The sequence below is a fragment of the Glycine soja genome, chromosome 17 (assembly GCF_004193775.1).
Source record: "Glycine soja cultivar W05 chromosome 17, ASM419377v2, whole genome shotgun sequence".
NCBI lineage: Eukaryota > Viridiplantae > Streptophyta > Magnoliopsida > Fabales > Fabaceae > Glycine > Glycine soja.
Genome location: NC_041018.1, coordinates 15,621,115 through 15,641,811, shown reverse-complemented (window position 1 = coordinate 15,641,811; position 20,697 = coordinate 15,621,115). Strand labels below are relative to the sequence as shown.

Here is a 20,697-nt window from a genome sequence, read left to right as displayed (position 1 = left end):
AAATTAAGATCCTAACAACTTTAATTATCCAAATATGGATTGTAACAGAATTTTGACTCCAAATTTGAAAAACAAATTCAGATCCTAACAAATTTAAATATCTAAATATGGATTATAACAAAGTTCTAGCAGCTTTAATTATCGAAATATGAATTGTAACAAAATTTTGGCAACTTTAATTATCCTATTATGGATTGTAACAAAATTTTGGCTCCAAATTTGAAAATTAGATTTTTTCCCTTTTTTGCACGAATTTTCTGATTATACATACATACATACATACATACATACATACATACATATATATATATATATATATATATATATATAGAGAGAGAGAGAGAGAGAGAGAGAGAGAGAGACAAAAGGATACTAATACTAGATAGAGTTCAGGAAAAGAAACTCAAAGAACAAACAAAGGAGGAAACACAAAAGAAGAAAGAAAACACAAATGATAGAACCAAAGTTGATACTCTCTAAGGTCCCCAAAATCTGTGTCAACCAGCTGCAGCCTTTGAGTTGCTCTCCAAGCTATTTGAGGAAATGGTTTTGTAACTAACTTACCATATTGGTAAGCCACACAATCAACCAACTTGTCTTTGAGCATCGAGACACCTTTCACCAAGGCATGTTTCTACATGTATAACAATCCAATAAAGTGGAAATGTCCAAGTCTTTTGTGCCATAGATCAACATTGGCGGTTGTGCTTAAAAAAGCTATTTGCTCATCCTCCATAAGATTTATAGCATACTTTTAGCTCTCATTTTCACCCTGAATACATTTTTGCCTTTTGCATATTTGATCAAGCACCAACTGTCTTAAAATATGACTTTGAAGCCCTTTTCTACTAGTTGTGGAACACTGAGCAAATTTTGGTCAATATCAAGCACATACAAGACATCAGAGATATGTTTCAGACCTACCAAGCTTTCAATAGCAACAATCCTTTTTCCCATGACTGAGATGAAATCACCATTTCTGATTTTTACTTTGGAAACAATGGTTTTGCCCAACTCTTTGAAGAGCTTTTGGTCATTGGTCATGTGGTTTGTGCATCCGCTATCTATCAACCATGAATCACTAGAATTGTTGCTTGTAGCTAAACATGTTGCAACAAAGAGTTGTTTATCTCCTTGTTCCTCCAATTTCACCTTTGCCTCCTCCAATTTAGACTTGCAGATTCGCTTTACATGTCCCAAATTGCCACATTTTTTGCACTTGATATCTGGCCTCCACCAACATTTTCTCTGAGGATGGTTTGTCTTTTTACAATGTGGACAAGGGGGAAAAACCTCACCTTGTTGCTTGTTGGAGCCTTCTAGATTTTTGTTCTTCCATTTGTTGCTTTTCTTGTCTTTTCCACCTTTTGAATTTTGTGTTTTTGCATGAAAAGCACTTTGTATAGCCTCCTCATGTCTCATCATTCTTCCTTGCTCATGAGCCTGTATAGCATTTACCAATTCTCCCAAGGTGATGGTTGGCTAATCTTTTGACTCCTCCAACGTTGATATCTTTGATTCATACTTTTCAAGTACAATAACCAGAATTTTTTGCACTATTCTTTCATTAGAAAAGTCCTTCCCAAGAAGCTGCACTTTATTTGCTATGCTTAAAAACCGTTCAACATAGGCTTTAATTGTTTTTGTCTCATTCATCCTCTACATCTCAAATTCGCTACCCAAGTTGAGAACTTTCATACCTTTGGTTCTTTCACACCCATAATATTCTTTTTTGAGATAATCCCAAATCTTTAACAGATTTAAGATTCATAATTCTTGTAAAAATAAATTTTTGACACAATAGAAAAAGGTAATTTCTAGCCTTAGCCTTTTCTGTCTTCCTCTCCTTATGATTCTTCATCCGAGTCACCGTTGGATTTGTAAGCAATTTAGAAACATCATAATTTTCTTCTACTGCCTCCCCATGATCCAATGATTCAAGATGACTGATATCATCCTTGCAGCACATAACTCATACTCCTCACCATCAAAAATTGGTGATGGACCCGTTGTGTATGTCTTTGCCTCCATTAGTGTTTCGCTCATCTTAGACCCCTCAAAGATAAAAGCTTTTGTACCAATCTATTGTTTTTATGTATAAAAACATATATAGAGTGTAGTGGGTAAAGAAAAACAAAGAGGAAATTGTAATTGTAGAAGGCTTATATTGTTCATATGTGAAGCAATGTATATATAAAACATATGAAAAATAGAACTATTAACAGATAAATAAACCACTAAAAGATCAAGCCTAAAAAATAGGGACATAATAGAATCATCCTATCAATTAACATGAATTTTATTTTCCTAAATTTTTTCATAAAATCTTATCTTTTGCAATTTGAGTTTGTTACACTTCCAATAATCACATCTTCAACAAAGTAAAAAAACTTTCCTCTTAGATCTTCCTACCATGGTGGGTATTCCTAGGTACTTTTTATGCTTTTCAACAGCCTTAACATCTAACAGCTTAACTAGATCATCTACTCTGGTAGTCAACACATTTTGGCTACATGAAAGTTCCAATTTATGAAAATTAATTTTTTACCCTTAGGCTTCCTCATATTTCTTCAAAATTTGTTCCACCTTATTAGCTTCTTCCATTGTAGCCCTTCCAAAGATGACACAGTCATCAGCAAAAGGCAAATGGGATATTGATGGTGCTCTTAGGTAAATCCTCACCCTATGAAGAAAACCTTCTCTTACTAATTTTGAAATTAACTCAAAAACTATTTCGACACAAAGTATAAAGAGAGAGGGGAATAAAGGAATTCCCTGTCTCAAACCTCTTTGTGGCCTAAACTCCCTCACTGGCTTCCCATTCAACATAACAGAAAAAGAAACTGATTGAACACATTTCGTCACCACCTTACTAAATTTTTCAGAAATCCCAAACTAGACGACACTCTTTGTAGAAAACTCCACTCTATTTTATCATATGCCTTAGACATATCAAACTTTAATGCCATTATTCCATGTTTCCTAGATGATTTCCTCTTCAAAATGTGGAACACATTCAAATGCTAATAGTCCATTATTAGTGATGATTATGTTAGGTACAAATGCACTATGATATTCCCCAATAATATTCCCTAGCACCCCTTTAAGTCTATTAGACAAGGGTTTTTCAATCACCTTAAACAAGGCATTACAAAGGCTAATTGGCCTAAACTCACTTGCATGTAGAGGTTTTTTGAATTTTGGGATTAACATTATAAGTGTTTCATTTAGATCAGAAGGAGGGTCTTGATTCAAAACTTGTAGAACCAATCTAGTCACATCCTCTCCCACCAGATGACAAAACTTTTGATAAAATAAACCATGCATCTCATCTATTTTAGGTGCTTTTGTAGGGTGCATATCAAAGAGAGCATAGCTTATCTCTTCTTTTGAAAAATTCTTTCCCAAAAAATCTCTTGTCTCCTCATTTACCCTTCATTCCACAAGACCAGTCACTTCTTCCATATCTTGCGGATTTGAAGATTCAAACAGGTTAGAGAAGTAATTTGTCAGCACTTCCTCAATTGATCCCTCTTCCTCATATAAGAAATCTTCATCATCCTTTTTTTTTCAATTCATGTTTTTGTTCTAAAGTCACATTAAAAAGAAAAAAATGTTAAAACTAATATGTGTCTTTCACATTTAATGTTCTAAGTGGACATCCATTGATCCAAATATGTAACTATTATTATTATTATTTTGAACATGATTTCTCTTAATTTGTCATTAATGATCACTTTTATGGTGAAAAGAAAAATAATTTTTAATGTTAGAATTTTAAATTACAAGACGTACAATAATCTTACAAAGGAAAAACCTTGATGCAATCATCCTTACAATTAAGTAACAACTGATCCATAAACAATTTCGATCAAGTAATCAACACTAATTGGTATGTAAAAGTGACAACGACTTGTATTCTTTAACCAGGTGATCTATGATTCGAATTGAGTATGAAATAAATCATATTATATGTGTTCATGGTTTTTAACGAAAATTAATCATTACTTCCCGTGATGACTACATCAAACCAATATGATTGTAAAAAACAAATCATTATGATTAAGTTACAAAAAATAACATATTGCTTTTGTAAAAAAAAAAAAATAATGGATAGTTGCATGGAAATGCTATTAATGCGTTCATAATTACAATCACAATTATAATTATAGATCAATGTGAAGATGTGTTAAGAAGAAAATAAAACACTTAACTCTAATATGAGTGTTGTAAATTCCTTAATATCATATTTAATTCCTAAAGATAGAAAAAACTCTACATAACTCTAAAATTCCCAATTTATAAAACAAGGTCCACTCCAAAAGAGGAAAAAAAAAACATTTCCTTGAGATTCTTGATGATAATATCAATTTTTTTATACAATAATGACATCATAACAACAATCAAGAGTGCTAATAATATATTATTATATTTTTTAACATATTTTTCTTAACTCACTAGACTAAAATTTATTAAGAAGTACAAAATTATAAGTAAAAATCATTAAATATAAAGTAAAAACCACAATTTTTTTTTATCTCGATAAATATATAATAAAAACTGTGTTGAACAAAAAAAATATAATAAAAATTGTATTTTGTAGAGTATGATGAAGAGTGTATTGCTAACCCTTTTCTAACACCAATTAATAATCAAAAGTGACGTTTAATATTTTTTTATATAAAAAAACACATTTCTGTTCCATATAAGGATCATCTTATTCAAGTTTTAATGTTTTATTACTTATGATGCATTCTTGATCACTATTAAATAACTAAAGAAAGTTATTTCCTTTAAAATCTTCCAACAAATCTTATAATATTCTTTTTAATTTTTTCTTAATATTTTTATTACAATATTAAATTAAATAAATGATAGATAGTTAGATACATTTAAAATGTCATAAACAAAAAAAGTACTTTATTTTTTAATAAATTATTTCTATATGTTATAAGTTAGAATACATAATTTTTTTTCAACAAAAAAAAACACATTATAATTTTACAAGAATTAATAATGGATTGCAAGGACAAAAAATGAACTTTAATATATTATTTATAGTAACAAAAAATATATTCTAGCTAAAAAAAATATTTTTTCTGTTAGAATTTATAATCACAACACAATAATGTTACGAAAAGCTGGTAAAAAATAATGTTGCGAAAGAAAAAAAATACTATAATTGCAATAAATAATGGATAGTTGCATGAAAATGCCACTAATGCGAAAATAATTGCAATTACAATTATAGATGTGGACCTTGTTAAGAAGAAAATGAAACACTTGACTCTAAATACTCCAAAATTCTCAAATTAAAAAATAAGGTCCATTCCTAAAGAAAAAAGACATTTCCTTGGAATTCTTGATGGTAGTAACATCACAATACCGACGACGAGTGCTTATAATATATTAATTTATTTTCCAACAATTTTTTAAAATGCGCGCTCTATTAATGAAAATTTATTAATATTTCCTTCCAATCCTTTTTAAATATTGGATTTTTGACAAAAATTTGTTTCTATTTTTTTATCTGTCGTTTTCAAACTTCAAGATAACATTAATTTTGTTTTGTCAATTATACCCTTATTCTAATTAATTATTTACATTTTTTTTATAAAATTAAAGGCTGAATTATAATTTTAATCCTCTTAATTTTTTAAATTTAAAATTTTGATCCTTTTATTTTTTAATTGTAATATTTGGTCTCCTAATTTTATATATTTGTGATTTTAATTCTCCTGATAAATTATTATTTAATAATTGTGATTATTATAGATACTAAATTAATTATTAATTAAATAAAAATTAATAAAATACTCTTAATCCTAACATGGTGTTACTATTGGTGGAGTTGTGTGTCATAGTGACGATTTTTACGGAGAAGAGGAGAAACACAGTGTCCTAAAGAATTAGGATTAATATTTTTTATTTAATTTTTTAATGATTAATGAGTTTGATTAATTTATAATTAACTTAATAACATAATTAAATAAAATTATTTATTAATAATTTATCAAGAAGACAAAAATGTCATTTTATAAGTTTAGGGGACTAAATGTTGTAATTAAAATTGACGAGAACATAATCATAAATTTTTGGCCAAAATTAAATGATAAGTAATTGAAAACTTCAAAGAAAAATTAAATGCAGTACACGTTCTAAAGAATAAAATTATTGAGGGAAGTTTAATTTTGTTTAAAAAAGTGTTTTTTTAGAGAATTGTTTAAAAAATGTTAATTGAACAAAGAAAGAGAAAAGCTTCAACAAATACAAAAGGTTAGGTGGGAGAAAAAGCGTTAGTTTACATTCACGAAATTGGGTGCTTTATATAATTAATGAAATGCCAACCAATAGGAAATTAGGAATATGCGTTAGTTATAGAGAGAGAAATAGGAATATACGATAGTTCAAAAAGACTTGGAGTCGGAGAAGAGACTCCATAGAAAAAGTGTCTATAGTTTTATTAGAAAAAGAGTAGAGTAATTACATTTGTTATTATTATATAGGAACAGAGCTAATATATTATAAATGAAACTTATTAAATATAAAATGATATTAAAAAAATTATATTTTTTAATAAATTTTAACTAATAATAAAAAATACATTCTATAAAATGTAATAAGGAATATATTATTAACACTTTTCTGATCTCAATTAATAATTAAGACTTACATTACATTACCAATGAAATAAAACATTTCTGTTGCATGGACAGGAAAAAAGGATCTTACGATTCAATTTTAATCAAAGTTTTAATGTGTTATCATAATGATGCATTTCTTGATCACTACTAATATTATTTGTTTTGTACAGAAACTTGATCACTATTAATGAATTAGAGTTTTTACCCGAACATAAAGTAAATAGGGTGTTTGAATATTTTGTTAACCATAAAAATAGATATAGACGTCTATCAAAGAATATAACAATTTTAATTTATTTTTTTCTTAAATATAATTATTTTTATTTAATAAAATAAAAAAATTGAATAATATTTACTAAGAAAATATTTAAAATATGCATCCACTTTTATAGAAAATGATGTATGTTAATAAATTTTAAAATAAATTAAAAATATTAAAGAAAATTATAAATCAATAAATTTGTAAGTAATCATACGTTTTAGGAAGAAAAATATTTTCATATATTTCTTATATATATAACAAACATAGTAATATACAATTTTTAATATTTCTAAAATAAATATTAATTATATATTTTTAAAAATAGTTAACTTTATTTCAAAATTATTTTTTTCATTTTTTACTATGATTAAATGTCCAAATTTATATGCTAGAAGCAAAATATGGTGAAGCAAATTTCATATATATTATAAACACATAAATTTTGGATCAATAAAAGAGTATGTTTGATTATACTTGTCTTATAGTTGCTGTTAGAACTTATATATATATATATATATATATATATATATATATATATATATATATATTACATTTACAAGGAAAAAAGTATCTTACGATTCAGTTTTAATGTGTTATCATAATGATGCATTCTTGATGGCTACTCTTTTTTTTTTTTACAGAAACTCGATCACTATTAATTAATTAATTAAAGAAAGTGTTTTTCCTTTCACATGTCTTATACAGAGAAATGATACTAACATTCTCTGATGTTCTTTTTCTAATATTCTTATTATGATTGTTTAGAATTTATTGTTCTTTTTCTAATATTCTTATTATGATTGTTTAGAATTTATTAAAATTATCAATTTTAGTAAGTTTTAGTTCTCACTTAATATAAATTAGGAAAAAAATATTAAGTGAGAATCAAAATCTATCAAAATTAATAATTTCTAATAAATTTTAACCAATCATAAAAAAGTTTTCAAAAAAAAAAGTGTAGCATTCCTCATCTCGAAAACAGTAAAAAGTAATACTTTCCTTTTGAAAATTTACTTTTCTCTTCTTTAAATATGCATTACTCCTACAACTAGTTGAAAATTTTCTCAGAATCACAGCAAATTACCTTTTATTTTAATTTTAAATTAAAATTTAATGTTTTTTTTTCTAAAATATCGTCAATAATTAAAAATAATCATATATCATATCATAAGTTAAATTATTAATTATGAATCCAAAATAAATTTTACTTCTTTAAATATATATTTATTATAAATTTCAATTATGATATAGTTTTTATATTAAAATGTTGTTATTATAAATTGAAAGAATATAAAAATAAATATTTAGCCCATATAATAAATTGATTAAAATACTAAATTATGATAAAATTTAAATTATTTTTAGAATTTAATAAACATATATTAATATTGTAAAAAAAATCACAGTCAATCAATTAAAAATCATTTTTAACATAATTATAATATAATCTACGAATTCCGCACTTACATATATTAATTTATAAAAATATAGATTGATTTAGCAAGGATGGAAAAGAGAAAGGATGAGAGATTGCGAGTTTGAATCCTCCAATAACCAAACACTAACAATACTAATAACTACATATAACAATAAAAAAAAAAGATTTAAATATCTTTTTCGTCATTAAAATTTATCATTTTTTATTTTCGTTCTTACAAATTAATTATTTTTTTAAATCTTTTTAAAATATGTTTGTTTTATTTTTCATCTTTAAAGAACTTTAAATAATATTTTGAAGTGTAAAAAATATTTTGAATAATTAAAAAAGTTTCATCTAAAGTGTTTTAAGAATGAAAAAACAAAACAAACATATTTTACAACCATTAAAATGATTTTTTTTACAGGAATACAAATAAAAAAATACCAAATTGTAAAAAGAAAAAGTCATTTAAGCTTAAAAAAATATTAATTTACGAATAGATGAATGTATAAAATGTTGATTGTTGACGAATTATTTGTTGATAATTTTATTGTAACGGTGGTGCTTAATAGATTCTGTTGAGGCGGGTCCCAGACAACGATGCCTTAAGGTTTTCCTTATAGAGACACACTATTGTCAGATTCCTGAATCCGTGACTTTACTAACTTACAACAATATGATAAAAGCAATGCACACACACACTAGTACTTCCAGATAACCACAACACCCGATGGCAACGGACTTTAGTTCCATCCCCATAATTGGTAAACCCCCTTACCACTTTCATAACCATGAATCGATCCTCGTTACTTTCATAATTTGCTCAATTCTTAATTCCTTCAAACATATCCATGGTTTCACGTTCATTTGTTGTGTTTTTATTTTTTTTTTATTGGCAAATATTAACTTGTTAGTTTTATTAGAAATGTCTGTTGAAAAATTTGAATCCAGTAACTCTTCTCCCTCCTTTTCTCTCTTCATCCTTTTTCAATCATTAGATCAATCTTAAATCTATTATATCTTCTGCTCGTGTTTTTTTTTTCTTGTGTTTGTGTGTATGGACACGGACATGTATGTACATGCTGAAGGTTTTACTTTCCATGAATTTGAGAACATATATATACCTTGGTTTATTGGAAATTATCGAAATATGTTACGATTGGATTTGCTTAGGATGGTTTTTACGATTTATAAGTATTCAATACCTATAGTAGAGAATTGTGGAGTAAAATATTAAACAGTTTAGAACTAAGTGAAGGAAATTTTTGTGTGCTAGGTTCTGAATCTAACAACAGTTTTTTTTTTTTCAAATAATACTAATAATAATAAGAACAATGATGATGATGCAGATATTAGTCCCCTTTTGGCTAAGGCAGATGATCCAAAAATGGCTGAGGATCCTGGTGTGCTTGAGGTTGTTAAACAATTGGATAAGGCTTGTACAGAGGCAGGGTTCTTCTACGTGGTAATTGTTTGTTGCATCTATTAACATTTTTTTTCCTTTTACTCTTGCTGCTTTAGCATTTCGATATGCAAAAGAGGGATTGGAACAAAAGGATTATTAACCGTGTGGCAAATTGATTAGAATCTGCACTATAGCGAAGAGGTTAATCTTTTCTGATACAGAACCGCTTATATTATAGTGGGTCCACTATAATATGATGTTTTGAATTTCATATATAGAATAATGGTTCTCTTGTTAGGGTATGCACATAGCTAGTATTTCTTGAAGATTGAAATGACAAAAGAACAAAATAAAATAAAATGGATGAAGAGGAAGAAAAAGAGTATTTCTTGAGAATTTCATATAATGAATATACCTTTGATTTTGCATACTAAAGTGTATGCTCGGATTGCAGTTAAAGAGGCTCAAAAATACTTTTAAGTTTTAATCCTAAAGCTACAAATCCTTCCTTCTTTATTCTGTGACTCAGAGTTCGAGAATATGCATCGAAATTCTCAAAAGTACTTTTTCAACTTTAATCCCAACATTGCCTATGTTAATTTGATAAGTTACTTATGACAGCTTAAGTCAAAAACTATGGCTACCAACATGCTTTTGACTGAATAGAATTTTTCAATTCAACTCAAGAATTGACTGCTCTCATTTCCTAAGAGTCTTTTTGTTATAGGGGTGAGAATTTCATGAATCAGTTCACGTCACTAGTAAATTTGCAAAGAAATTTAGTCCATGAATTTTTCCTCTCCATTTATATCCCTGTGGTCAAGTTGTGACTACTGAAATTGTGAGTAAAAGCAGTTGATGTGGTCGCAATTGCAATTGCTATAGAAACCTCAAAAGGCAAACTGCAATTTAAAATCATGCATGGCACTTTGGCCATTTTGTGTTTAATTTTCAATTCATACGGTCCTTGATTGACAGAAAGGACATGGTTTTCCTGAGACTCTCCTTAAAGAAGTTAGAGATGTAACGCGCAGATTCTTTGAACTTTCATATGAAGAAAAGGCGAAGATCAAAATGACTCCAGCTGCTGGGTTCAGGTTTGTTTGGTTACATATATCGATCTACTTTGTATATAAGCTTCACTTCGGAAAATTTAGGTTTATGCATCCAATTTCTACTGATACCAGCCTGGTGTATGATGCAGAGGTTATCAAAGGCTTGGAGAAAATATAACTAAAGGTGTACCTGACATGCATGAAGCTATTGATGTAAGTCTTGATTGTTGCTTATAACATAAAATTAGGTTTCTTTGTTTCTAGTTGTTGTTTTTTCTGATCGGAGTCTAGCATAGCAGATCCAAAAATTCACTCTTGTTCTTGTGGTTCTATCAAGCAATAAATGATCTCTTTAATTTCCTTTAACAGTGCTATAGAGAAGTGACCAAGGACATGTATGGAGATCTTGGCAAAGTTATGGAAGGAAGCAATCAATGGTATATGGAAATAGGGTTTTTCTGTTTATTATTTCCTGTGTTTGTCCACACACACCCTTCATACAGTATTTACCTAAAGGGTCTTGCCAAGGGTATTGGTTAAGGAATCAAAAGGAATTTTTTTTTAATTGAAAATCATGAGAACGCATTTAAAAATCATAGCAGAGCACATTTTTACTCATTCTATAAAAGACTTTCCCCTTTTATTTTGTTAACTAATGCCCTAAGACACTCTTAGCATTTGCCTTAACTAAATATTAGCTCAAGAGAACAATTATATGTGTTTTTAATCCTGAAAGGAGATTCATTGAATTGAATTAATGGTACATACTTTTGCATGATTATGCTCTCTCTGATCTGGCTGGCTCTGGTACTCTAGCATTTGATTTACTGCAATAGGTAGTTGGACTTTGGAGTAGTAGTATTCAGAAGAAGTCTTTCGTTGCTAAGATAATTCTTGTATCATTCGGTATTGACGTGTGTCTTTTGACCCTCTTTCATATTGGGGTTCATCATGTAGGCCACAAAATCCTCCAACATTCAAAGTTCTTATGGAGGAGTATGTTAGTCTCTGCAGAGGCATGCCTTTTCCTCCTCCCCTCTTTTTCTTTCCATCATGTGAGTTTCTAGAGTTAAGTTTTTGTTTTCTCATATAGTTCCTTGTTTAGAGCAGACCTTGCAAGGAAAATTATGCGTGGAATCGCTTTAGCATTAGGTGGATCGCCCAATGAATTTGAAGGTCAAAGAGCTGGGGATCCATTTTGGGTAATGCGGCTCATTGGTTACCCAGGTGTATCATCTGTAAATGGAACCAATGTTCATAAAAATGACATTGGATGGTAATGAAATCTTGGATCTGGTGTTTCTAAATGTTACCTTTTTTTTAATTACTTGGCCTTACATTGCTGATGTCTTTTCCTTTATGTTACTTTTTCTTCAATTCTTTGAATCAAAATAAACCCAGTGGAGCTCACACTGATTACGGTATACCTTAACCTTTACATTGTGACAAGTCTAGAATATTTGTTTAGTCATTATCATTGATTTTAGATGCTGTTTAACAGGTTTATTGACATTACTTAATCAAGATGACGATGTAAACGCACTTCAGGTATGCTCTTATATATGCCCTTTCTGTATATTAAGATACTCGTTTTCCTCATTTATTGCATGCAGTCATTCATTTTACTTCTGTTCTCATCGGAATCAATATTGTACCATGCTATTATAAACCCAAATTTGGAGCCTCCATACAATTTTAAATATCTGAGGCCAGTAGCTTCAGAGACAATTACTGATTTGTTTGGTATCCCATTTCCTCTGTGTGCTTTACAAACACCTCTTCCACTTCCACTTTCACCGCCTCACACGATTCCACCGGCAGTACCACATTAGGGTTAATAATTTTTTATGGAAGTTTTTGTGACAATTTTCTTAGCAGCAGTTCTATTCTTCTATTATGGTTAGTTGAGACAATTTTCTTCATAGGCACTAAAGTACAATCTAGATAACTTGTTCTGGATCCAATGCATATCTTTTATTTTCGTCAGGCTTTCTGGGATTTTTTTTATCTTCTTTTTTGGTGTGTATTTCCCCGCCTATTTGATAAGCTGTTAGTTATTACCCACCATGTTTATGCTGTGAAATTGTTGAAGGTGAGAAACCTGTCTGGTGAATGGATAACAGCACCTCCAGTTCCTGGGACATTTGTATGCAACATTGGTGACATGCTAAAGGTATCTTACCCTTAATCTCTTCATCTCAGCTATACAATCAAAGATTCGGTAGAATATCTGATTAAGTGTGGAAGAAAACTGCAGATTTACTCCAATGGTTTGTACGAGTCCACTTTGCATCGGGTGATAAACAACAACTCAAAATATAGAGTCAGTGTAGTATACTTTTATGAGGTTAGCCACATTTTATATTTATTTTTTTGTTATCATCCTTTTCTCAGTTGTGTGTTTGGTTGCTTATCCCATATGCCTCTACTGGATGAACAGACAAACTTCGATACTGCAGTAGAGCCATTGGACACACATAAAACGAGGGCAAATGGCAACAAGGAGTTCAAAAGAGCAGTCTATGGAGAGCATTTAACTGGCAAGGTCCTCACAAATTTTGTTGATTTGTAACCTTGTTTTTATTGCTCTGGTGTGTAAATAAATAAGGCATCTTGTCTTGCAAGCTCATCGCATGCATGTCTAGACCTACAAGTGCTGATAATATTTGAAGTGCAATTCTCAATTTATACAACTTCAGGACTTGACTTGGGAATCCACATACTCCCAGTTGTCATAAATCATAGTCTCAGACAGACCAAATAAACAACCATCTAAGTTCAACAGGATTTTTTGTTATCAGATCGTTAAAGTGGTAAAGAAACATAAACAAAATCCAGCCAATGAAACGTTCAAGGTAATAACATAAATTTATCTGCTCTGAGCAAACATCAGCGTTTTAATAGGGTACAACACTGTCAATTGGCAATTGCCATAAGAATGAAGACAAATACAACACAAAGATTAGAAATTTGAACTATTCTCACTTCTAATCACTACAAAATTGTATCTAAATCAGGTGCAATCATGCTAGCTTTGGCTGGCCGCACCACCTCTACCGCATAAGATATTTCATTGAGGTTCTGGCTTAACTTTGAACTCCAAATGTTGTGCAGCTGTGTTAATCTGGGTAACTGCCTGCTGTATGTTCCACTTCAGTATTTTTGTAAAGTGGAATTCTAGTACCTGTACTCCTAAGTCGATCCACCATGTCATAAAGAAACTCAAAAGTCAGTTTAGATTGTTTGTTAAGTTCCTCCCTGATGTGAGGCTGAAGGCTGAACCAGTCTCCCAACAATTTATGAACATGAGAACGAATCATTCTCCACGGCACGGGATATTTTTCACAAAGCTTCAAATATTCTATTAGCAGATCTGCCTGGTCCAGTTTTCCATCCAGATTGGTTCCTTCACTTTCAGACACCCATTCGGCGGTTCGAAATCCATCAAAGAGAGCTGGATTTTCAAGCAGTGTCTCGGCAGAAAGCACCCCTTCAACACCAGTCTCTTCCAAGCAGTCTCTAACATCATCCATATGCCTTATGTTCCCATTCGCAAGGACAGGGATTCTGACTGCATTCTTCACGGCCCTGATAGCGTTCCAGTCTGCTCGAAATTTCTTCCCATCCTTCTCATCTCTTGTCCTGCCATGAACAGCTAAAAGCATACAACCAGCCTCCTCAAGCATCCTAGCATACTTCAAAGTGTCCTCTAAATTTGGAAAGAGCCTAATCTTGCATGAAACAGGAACCTGAAGGTTAACAGCCAATTTTTCTACCAGAGATTTCACCAGAGGAAGGTTATCCATCAAGAAGGCGCCATAGTATCCCCGTTTAGCAATGCGCTGAGGACACCTAAAAAAATCACATAAAATAAACCCACAATTTTTTTTATCAAAAAGGTAAAATCCAAAAGAGCTTAATGAAGTATATGACAGAAATTAAATATTCTTGGACAAGAAATTGTTAGTGCACCACCCTAGCTATGTGGATGATCCACATCTTATTTAAACAATATTCTTAATATTATAACCAAGTAATACAGTTACACCAGTAAGGTAGTAACAGAACAGAAATGAAGAAAACAATTTATTAGATCAATTCGACCCTGAGCCCAGTGTAGGAACAAGCTGAACCAGAAGAATACAGGAGTATGAACTGGTCAGAGGAATTCAAGAGGTTCTGCTTCTCTCCTAAACCTTACATCTGTCTCTCTCCTAAAAAGATCCCTCACGCACTGATTTACTAGGTACAAATAGAATCCCTCTAATCAGTACAGCTAAGTGTAACAACCTCCCAGTCATTTGTAAATAATTCCCATTCGCAATTTGTGCTTGGTTAATCATGGCCACAACCCTCTTCCTCCTAGTATAGACTGCTATCAAATACTCATTAAATGGTACTTAACAAAAACTCTTCCTTACTCCTAGAACACAAGAATTGCCAGTATACTACACAAAGCAAGTTACTCTCTCCTCCCTTGGAAAATGTTTAAATTACGCTGTCCTCTCCTTCAATTTTTTTTAAAAAATGACACTCCAATCTCGAGACATGAAATGTACAACACTTCAATCTGTTTAAATTTAAACAAATTTCTAAACAGTGGTGAAATCTTATGAATGAACCTCCAAGGGCATTTTCCCTTTCTCTACAAATTCACTGTCAGCAGCAGTTAACATTGAACTCCGCATTATTGATTTTAGAACTTCAGAATATGAAATGAAATTCAAAACACCAATACTATCAGCTTTGAAACTTCACCAAAATCTTTATTTCACCTTCAAGAGTCCCAAAGTTGAGACAGTAAAGACTTAAGTTTGTTTACATCATTAAAGCAAAACAAAGTAACAAACACAAGATTCATCACCACCCATTCGTTCCTTTCCATTTCCTCCTATCCAATAAACTATGGCACAAAATTCAATCACATATGGTATTGATTGAAATGAATCAGAATCAGATTCAGAACAAGAGACAATGTAAATATACATTACCCAAGATTAATATCAACATAATCGCAAAAAGGCTCCACCTTGCGTGCAGCTGCCAACAACACATCTGGATCGTTGGCACAGAACTGAACAAATAACGGTCGATCCTCCTGCAATTACTCCCAAAGTCACAACAATAACAACTAGAAAAAAGGGGTTATTACTATTAAGGTGGGTTGGATGGTTAAGGGAGAAGGAAAGAGGAGAAAGGTCACGGGTTCGATCCCCTCTCCTAAGAAATAATTACAACTAGAAAAGGGAGATTATGGGTTGGATGGTTAAGGAAGAAGAGAAGAGGGAATGGTCGCGGGTTGGATTACAAAACCAATGAAACATTTTAACACACTAAAAGATATATATATATATATATATATATATATATATATATATATATATATATATATATATATATATATATATATATGGGTGTGTGTGTGTTACACTACCTTGCAAGTGGTGAATTCTTCGTTTCTGTACTTTTCGGTCTCGGTGAAAATGCGGGAATGGAGCATTGGCGTGTACGCGCCCTGGGCACCGTACTTGCGGCACAGCATGCGAAACGGCAGCTCCGAGTTGTCGACCATCGGGGCCACTATGAACCTGGGCCGGCCCAGCTTGGCCCAGTGGGCCCACGCCCGCTCCGCCCAAGACTCTCCGCTCAGGCTCCGGGCCGGAAAGCCCACGTGCTGGTCGGCGGCGGCGGGGTGCTCTGCATCGAGAGAAGTTGGGGTTTGGGCCATGAGGGGACAAGATTGTAGCGCGCGAAAGTGTCGGGTGAGAGGGAGGAAGGAGTAGGGTTTATGTTTTGGTTTCATCAGTGAACAATGATGAGTTTTGCGAGAGAACCCATCGCCGCCATCATCGAATTACGTTGATGCTCCATGGCGTGTGGTGTGCGACGCGTTTGGGGTTGTAAGGGAGGGATATTAATCCTCTACATGATGTTACCGGCAATAGCAGGTCATTGATTTTTCTTTTTTTAAATATTATCTCATTTCCCAATTTACCCCCTCTCCCCTGCGTTACCATAGTCTGCGACCGAGGCATAGGTGGAGAATTGAGAAGCGAAGCCTTCATCGAATCCTATGGCAGGCGTCACGTTCCACCATTGAGGTTGGAGCAATGTCTATGAGCTTCCTGTTTGGTGAGATTTTCGATTTTCTTTATCCTTTTGCTTCCTCTTCCACCATTGAGGTTGGAGCAACGTCTATGAGCTTGTTGTTTGGTGAGATTTTCGATTTTGTTAACTTCGTCCTTGTTTCTTTTGTTGCGAGGCAATTTGTGAGCAGAATTGTTGTCCTAATGAGTTTGGTTGTCCAAATTTATTAATATTAACTATTTCATCCTAACACGTGATCACTATATTTCCTTCAAATCAACAAATCACTTGGATTGTTATTAAGGCTGCAAAGATGCAAAAGCATCCATCAAAATAGAAATTATAAAGGGTGTCGCTAGCTGCATCCAACATTTAACATGAAAAGATAAAAATATTCCTGTGTATTTTTAAAAATATTTTTGTGCACCCAACTCATTTAGGTTGATTCACATATGCAATGAGTTGATTCACATAGGTTTTAGTTGATCCGCAGGATATAGATGATACGCAAGTTTCTTACAGATCAAGTTGATTCGTAAGTCTTTTACGGATCAAGTTGATTCGTAAGTTTTTTACAGATCAAGTTGATCTGCAAGTTGATTTTTAAGACTTACGGATCAAGTTGATCCGTAAGTCTTTCACGGATCATGTTGATCCGCAAGTTGATTTTTAAGACTTACGGATCAACTTTATTCGTAAAAGACTTACGAATCAACTTGATTCATAAGTCTTAAAAATCAACTTGCGGATTGACTTGATCCATAAAGGAATAAAGAAGGCAGAGATCATTTTGTCATTTTTAAAAAATGCTGGGTGCACCTAGCAATACTCAATTATGAAGCCCATCACCATCATTTATGGTCAATATGATCTATTGTCTGTTGGTTATTATGATTGAGTTAAGATTTGTAAGTATTTATAAAGATTGACAATATTGTGAAACTATGAAACATTCTTTAACTGAAAGTAGTTGTGCTTCACTAAACATTGAGATGTGCAATTTTTCATATATAGAAAAATTATTTAATTTTGATAAAATCTAATATATTTTGGATTGACAAAAACATATTTTGGAAGGAAGTACAATTGAAGACATTGTCAACATTTTTGTTGAAGAATAAATGTTTTTTACTATTAATGGTTCATATGTATCATATAAAGCCAACATTTTTGTTGAAGAATAAATGTTTTTTACTATTAATGGTTCATATGTATCATATAAAGCCAGCATGGTAAAACCTACACATGTATGATAATTCTTGTATTTTGATTTAGATATACCTTCTGCTTGAAAATGAAACATCAAGTCATTAGTATTCAATTGTCATATCCATTGAAAAACAAATAATTTAACATTTTGATTTACACATGGAAATTGATAAGTTCAAAGACATAAGAGACACAATACACAACATGTTATAGAATTTTATTGCATGAAATAATATTATATCAAGTAATTGAAAAACACAATAAATTAATCATTTGTCTCTATTTTATATAAAAAAAAAAGTGTCTATTGATTGTTGAGAACAAGACAATTGAATTTTATCCTCAAAATGACTTGCATCACAAATTTTAAAAAAGGAAAATGGGATATTTTAGAAGTTAAGGGTGTACCTGACTATGGGATCATAATTAATTGTCTCATTAACTTTAGTCTACAATGAATTAATCAATTGAAAATTTAGACAAATTTTATTGTTAAATTAATCTTAATTATTATCATTAATGGCTCAAAAATTAATTATGTTCACTTGGCCAAATGTAAAATTTTGTTGTAACAATTCTGGATTATGGGTGATGAAATGGATGGATATCAAGTATTTTGTTTTACACCATAGTGACACTAGTGAGTTCTCTGCGTTTGAATTATCTATAAATGAAGTTGACAATCAAAACACAATCTTAAGTGAGCATATTAATCTTAACAGGTTTATGAGAGTTTAATTAGGATAAAGCTTGCTCTTCAATTCGTGAGATCAGCACACAATGCATTACTACAAAATGGCTTAATAGTGACTGAAACTTGAACCATGACCTTTTAGTGAAACTTGAACCCATACCTTTTAGACAATAACAAATAAATAAACCATTATGACATTTTCTTCCTTGATAAATAGTGCAAACAATATTTTTATGTATTATCACATCATGAGTTATTAACATATAAGAGTTATAAGGTTGGTTGGTAAAAGGAGAACGAAAGAAGGAAAAGGCCATGATTTCAATTTCCTCAGTTAACAAAAAGCTAATAATTTACGACCAACATTTGTAGATAAAAAAAAACTTTTTATATAATTATGAAAATTTATAAATTAAAAAAAATAAATTAATATATAAATTATTTTATGTAATTTATACATATTACATAAATTTATATTAACATGTAAATTATCTTAAAAAATAAAATATTAAAATTTTATTATTTTAAATAATTAGAATAAAATAATCTACATATTAGAAAAATTTAGGTAATTTCTATAAATTTCATAAAATAATCTATATAAATAATTTACATATTAATTTACGTATTTTTTTCCTTCTAACTTCTGTTTTGATTTTGGGTCTCTCTCATTCCCAATGTTTTTGCTTTCTTTTTGTTCTTCATCCTGTGGCTTCTTTGTGTTTGACTTTCCATGTGCTTAATACTATTATCTTTTTCTTCTATGCTCAGTTAATCAAGAATTGAGAACCTTCCTTCATCATGGAGGCTCTTTAAGGTATATTCTTGTTCCTAGTACATCGGAATATCTCCTCCTTGATTTATTATTTTAGTTGCCCAATGAGAAGAAACATGTAATAAAACAAAGCATATGGTAATGCTAACCCACATGTGAATCACAAAAATGAAAACAATTGAAAATATAGTTGATCAAGATCACATGGTTTTATTATGACTAGATGACATGAATTTAAATTTAAAAGTATTCAAGTACTTATTGTTTAGGGAAGTCTCAATGCTAAAGAGGTAAAGATCATGTTCAGTTGAAGTTTCTGATAGTGGTATACTATTAGTGTATGTTTCACGGTTCCTACTAGGTCATGTTTCTTGGGAGAGGTGGAGTGGTTCTCTTAATCCTAATTTTTTTTAAACACCTTACTCTTGATTTACCACAAGAAAGCTTCTCGAGGAAATACTCCTTATAATTATTTATTTTCCTGTGACCACCCAAATGCATCTTACATTAATATGAGGTTTTAGTTAGATAATTCACTAAAAATGAGTTTGGATTTTTCACTTGAAATAATTACATTGTTTGTTATCTTATTTCATCATCCTAAAGTTATCTCAAGCTCTTAAATATGAGAATGGTGCACTACATGTATGAATTTATATAGATTTGGGTTTGACCAATGTATAATTTTCAAATTTATTATAACTAGGCTATTTGATAAACTAGTACAAATACTTATATCTAAGTGCAAACATTAAATTAAACTTCACCTATGATAGACTGATTCATTAGCTATTTATCATTTGTATCTTTCTTGTGTCCAATGTGTACTTCAATTTAAAGAGTTGTATTATCAAGGCATAACTCATTAGTGCTTGAGTGGGTAGCCTAAATGGTTATCTAGGAGTACAACTAAAATTTATATTAATATATAAAGAGATTTTGACTATAAAAAAATAATGTCAATATTATGTCCTAATCTTGCTATAAGTTAGAAACAAAATACTTGAAGTTGTAAAAGGTGATTAATTTATAAGGAATGTCCAAATCTAAGAGTTCATTTAGTGGGAAGGTATGACTTTCTTAGACATTATACCCCATAGACTTTAGTTGATGGATTATTTTATTAGATTAACTGTTTTTACTTTA

The 20,697-nt window shown here is 30.8% G+C and overlaps 2 protein-coding genes across 2 annotated transcripts; one reads left to right on the top strand and one right to left on the bottom strand.

Annotated features, from left to right (window-relative positions):
* The first annotated feature begins 8,963 nt into the window (after window positions 1-8,963).
* LOC114392254 (probable 2-oxoglutarate-dependent dioxygenase At3g50210) lies at window positions 8,964-13,525 on the top strand. Its single transcript, XM_028353306.1, has 12 exons — window positions 8,964-9,090; window positions 9,676-9,791; window positions 10,710-10,828; window positions 10,936-10,999; window positions 11,156-11,223; window positions 11,744-11,802; window positions 11,897-12,062; window positions 12,188-12,207; window positions 12,288-12,334; window positions 12,879-12,959; window positions 13,044-13,133; window positions 13,227-13,525. The coding sequence occupies exons 1-12, from the start codon at window positions 9,057-9,059 to the stop codon at window positions 13,356-13,358; spliced, it is 996 nt and encodes a 331-aa protein (XP_028209107.1). The 5' UTR covers window positions 8,964-9,056; the 3' UTR covers window positions 13,359-13,525.
* A 103-nt stretch (window positions 13,526-13,628) lies between these two features.
* Window positions 13,629-16,701, bottom strand: LOC114392253 (tRNA-dihydrouridine(16/17) synthase [NAD(P)(+)]-like). The gene is made up of 3 exons (XM_028353305.1): window positions 16,221-16,701; window positions 15,778-15,884; window positions 13,629-14,638 (listed from the first exon to the last, which is right to left on the bottom strand). Exons 1-3 carry the CDS (start codon window positions 16,587-16,589, stop codon window positions 13,906-13,908), a joined length of 1,209 nt encoding a protein of 402 aa, XP_028209106.1. The 5' UTR covers window positions 16,590-16,701; the 3' UTR covers window positions 13,629-13,905.
* Window positions 16,702-20,697: the final 3,996 nt, after the last annotated feature.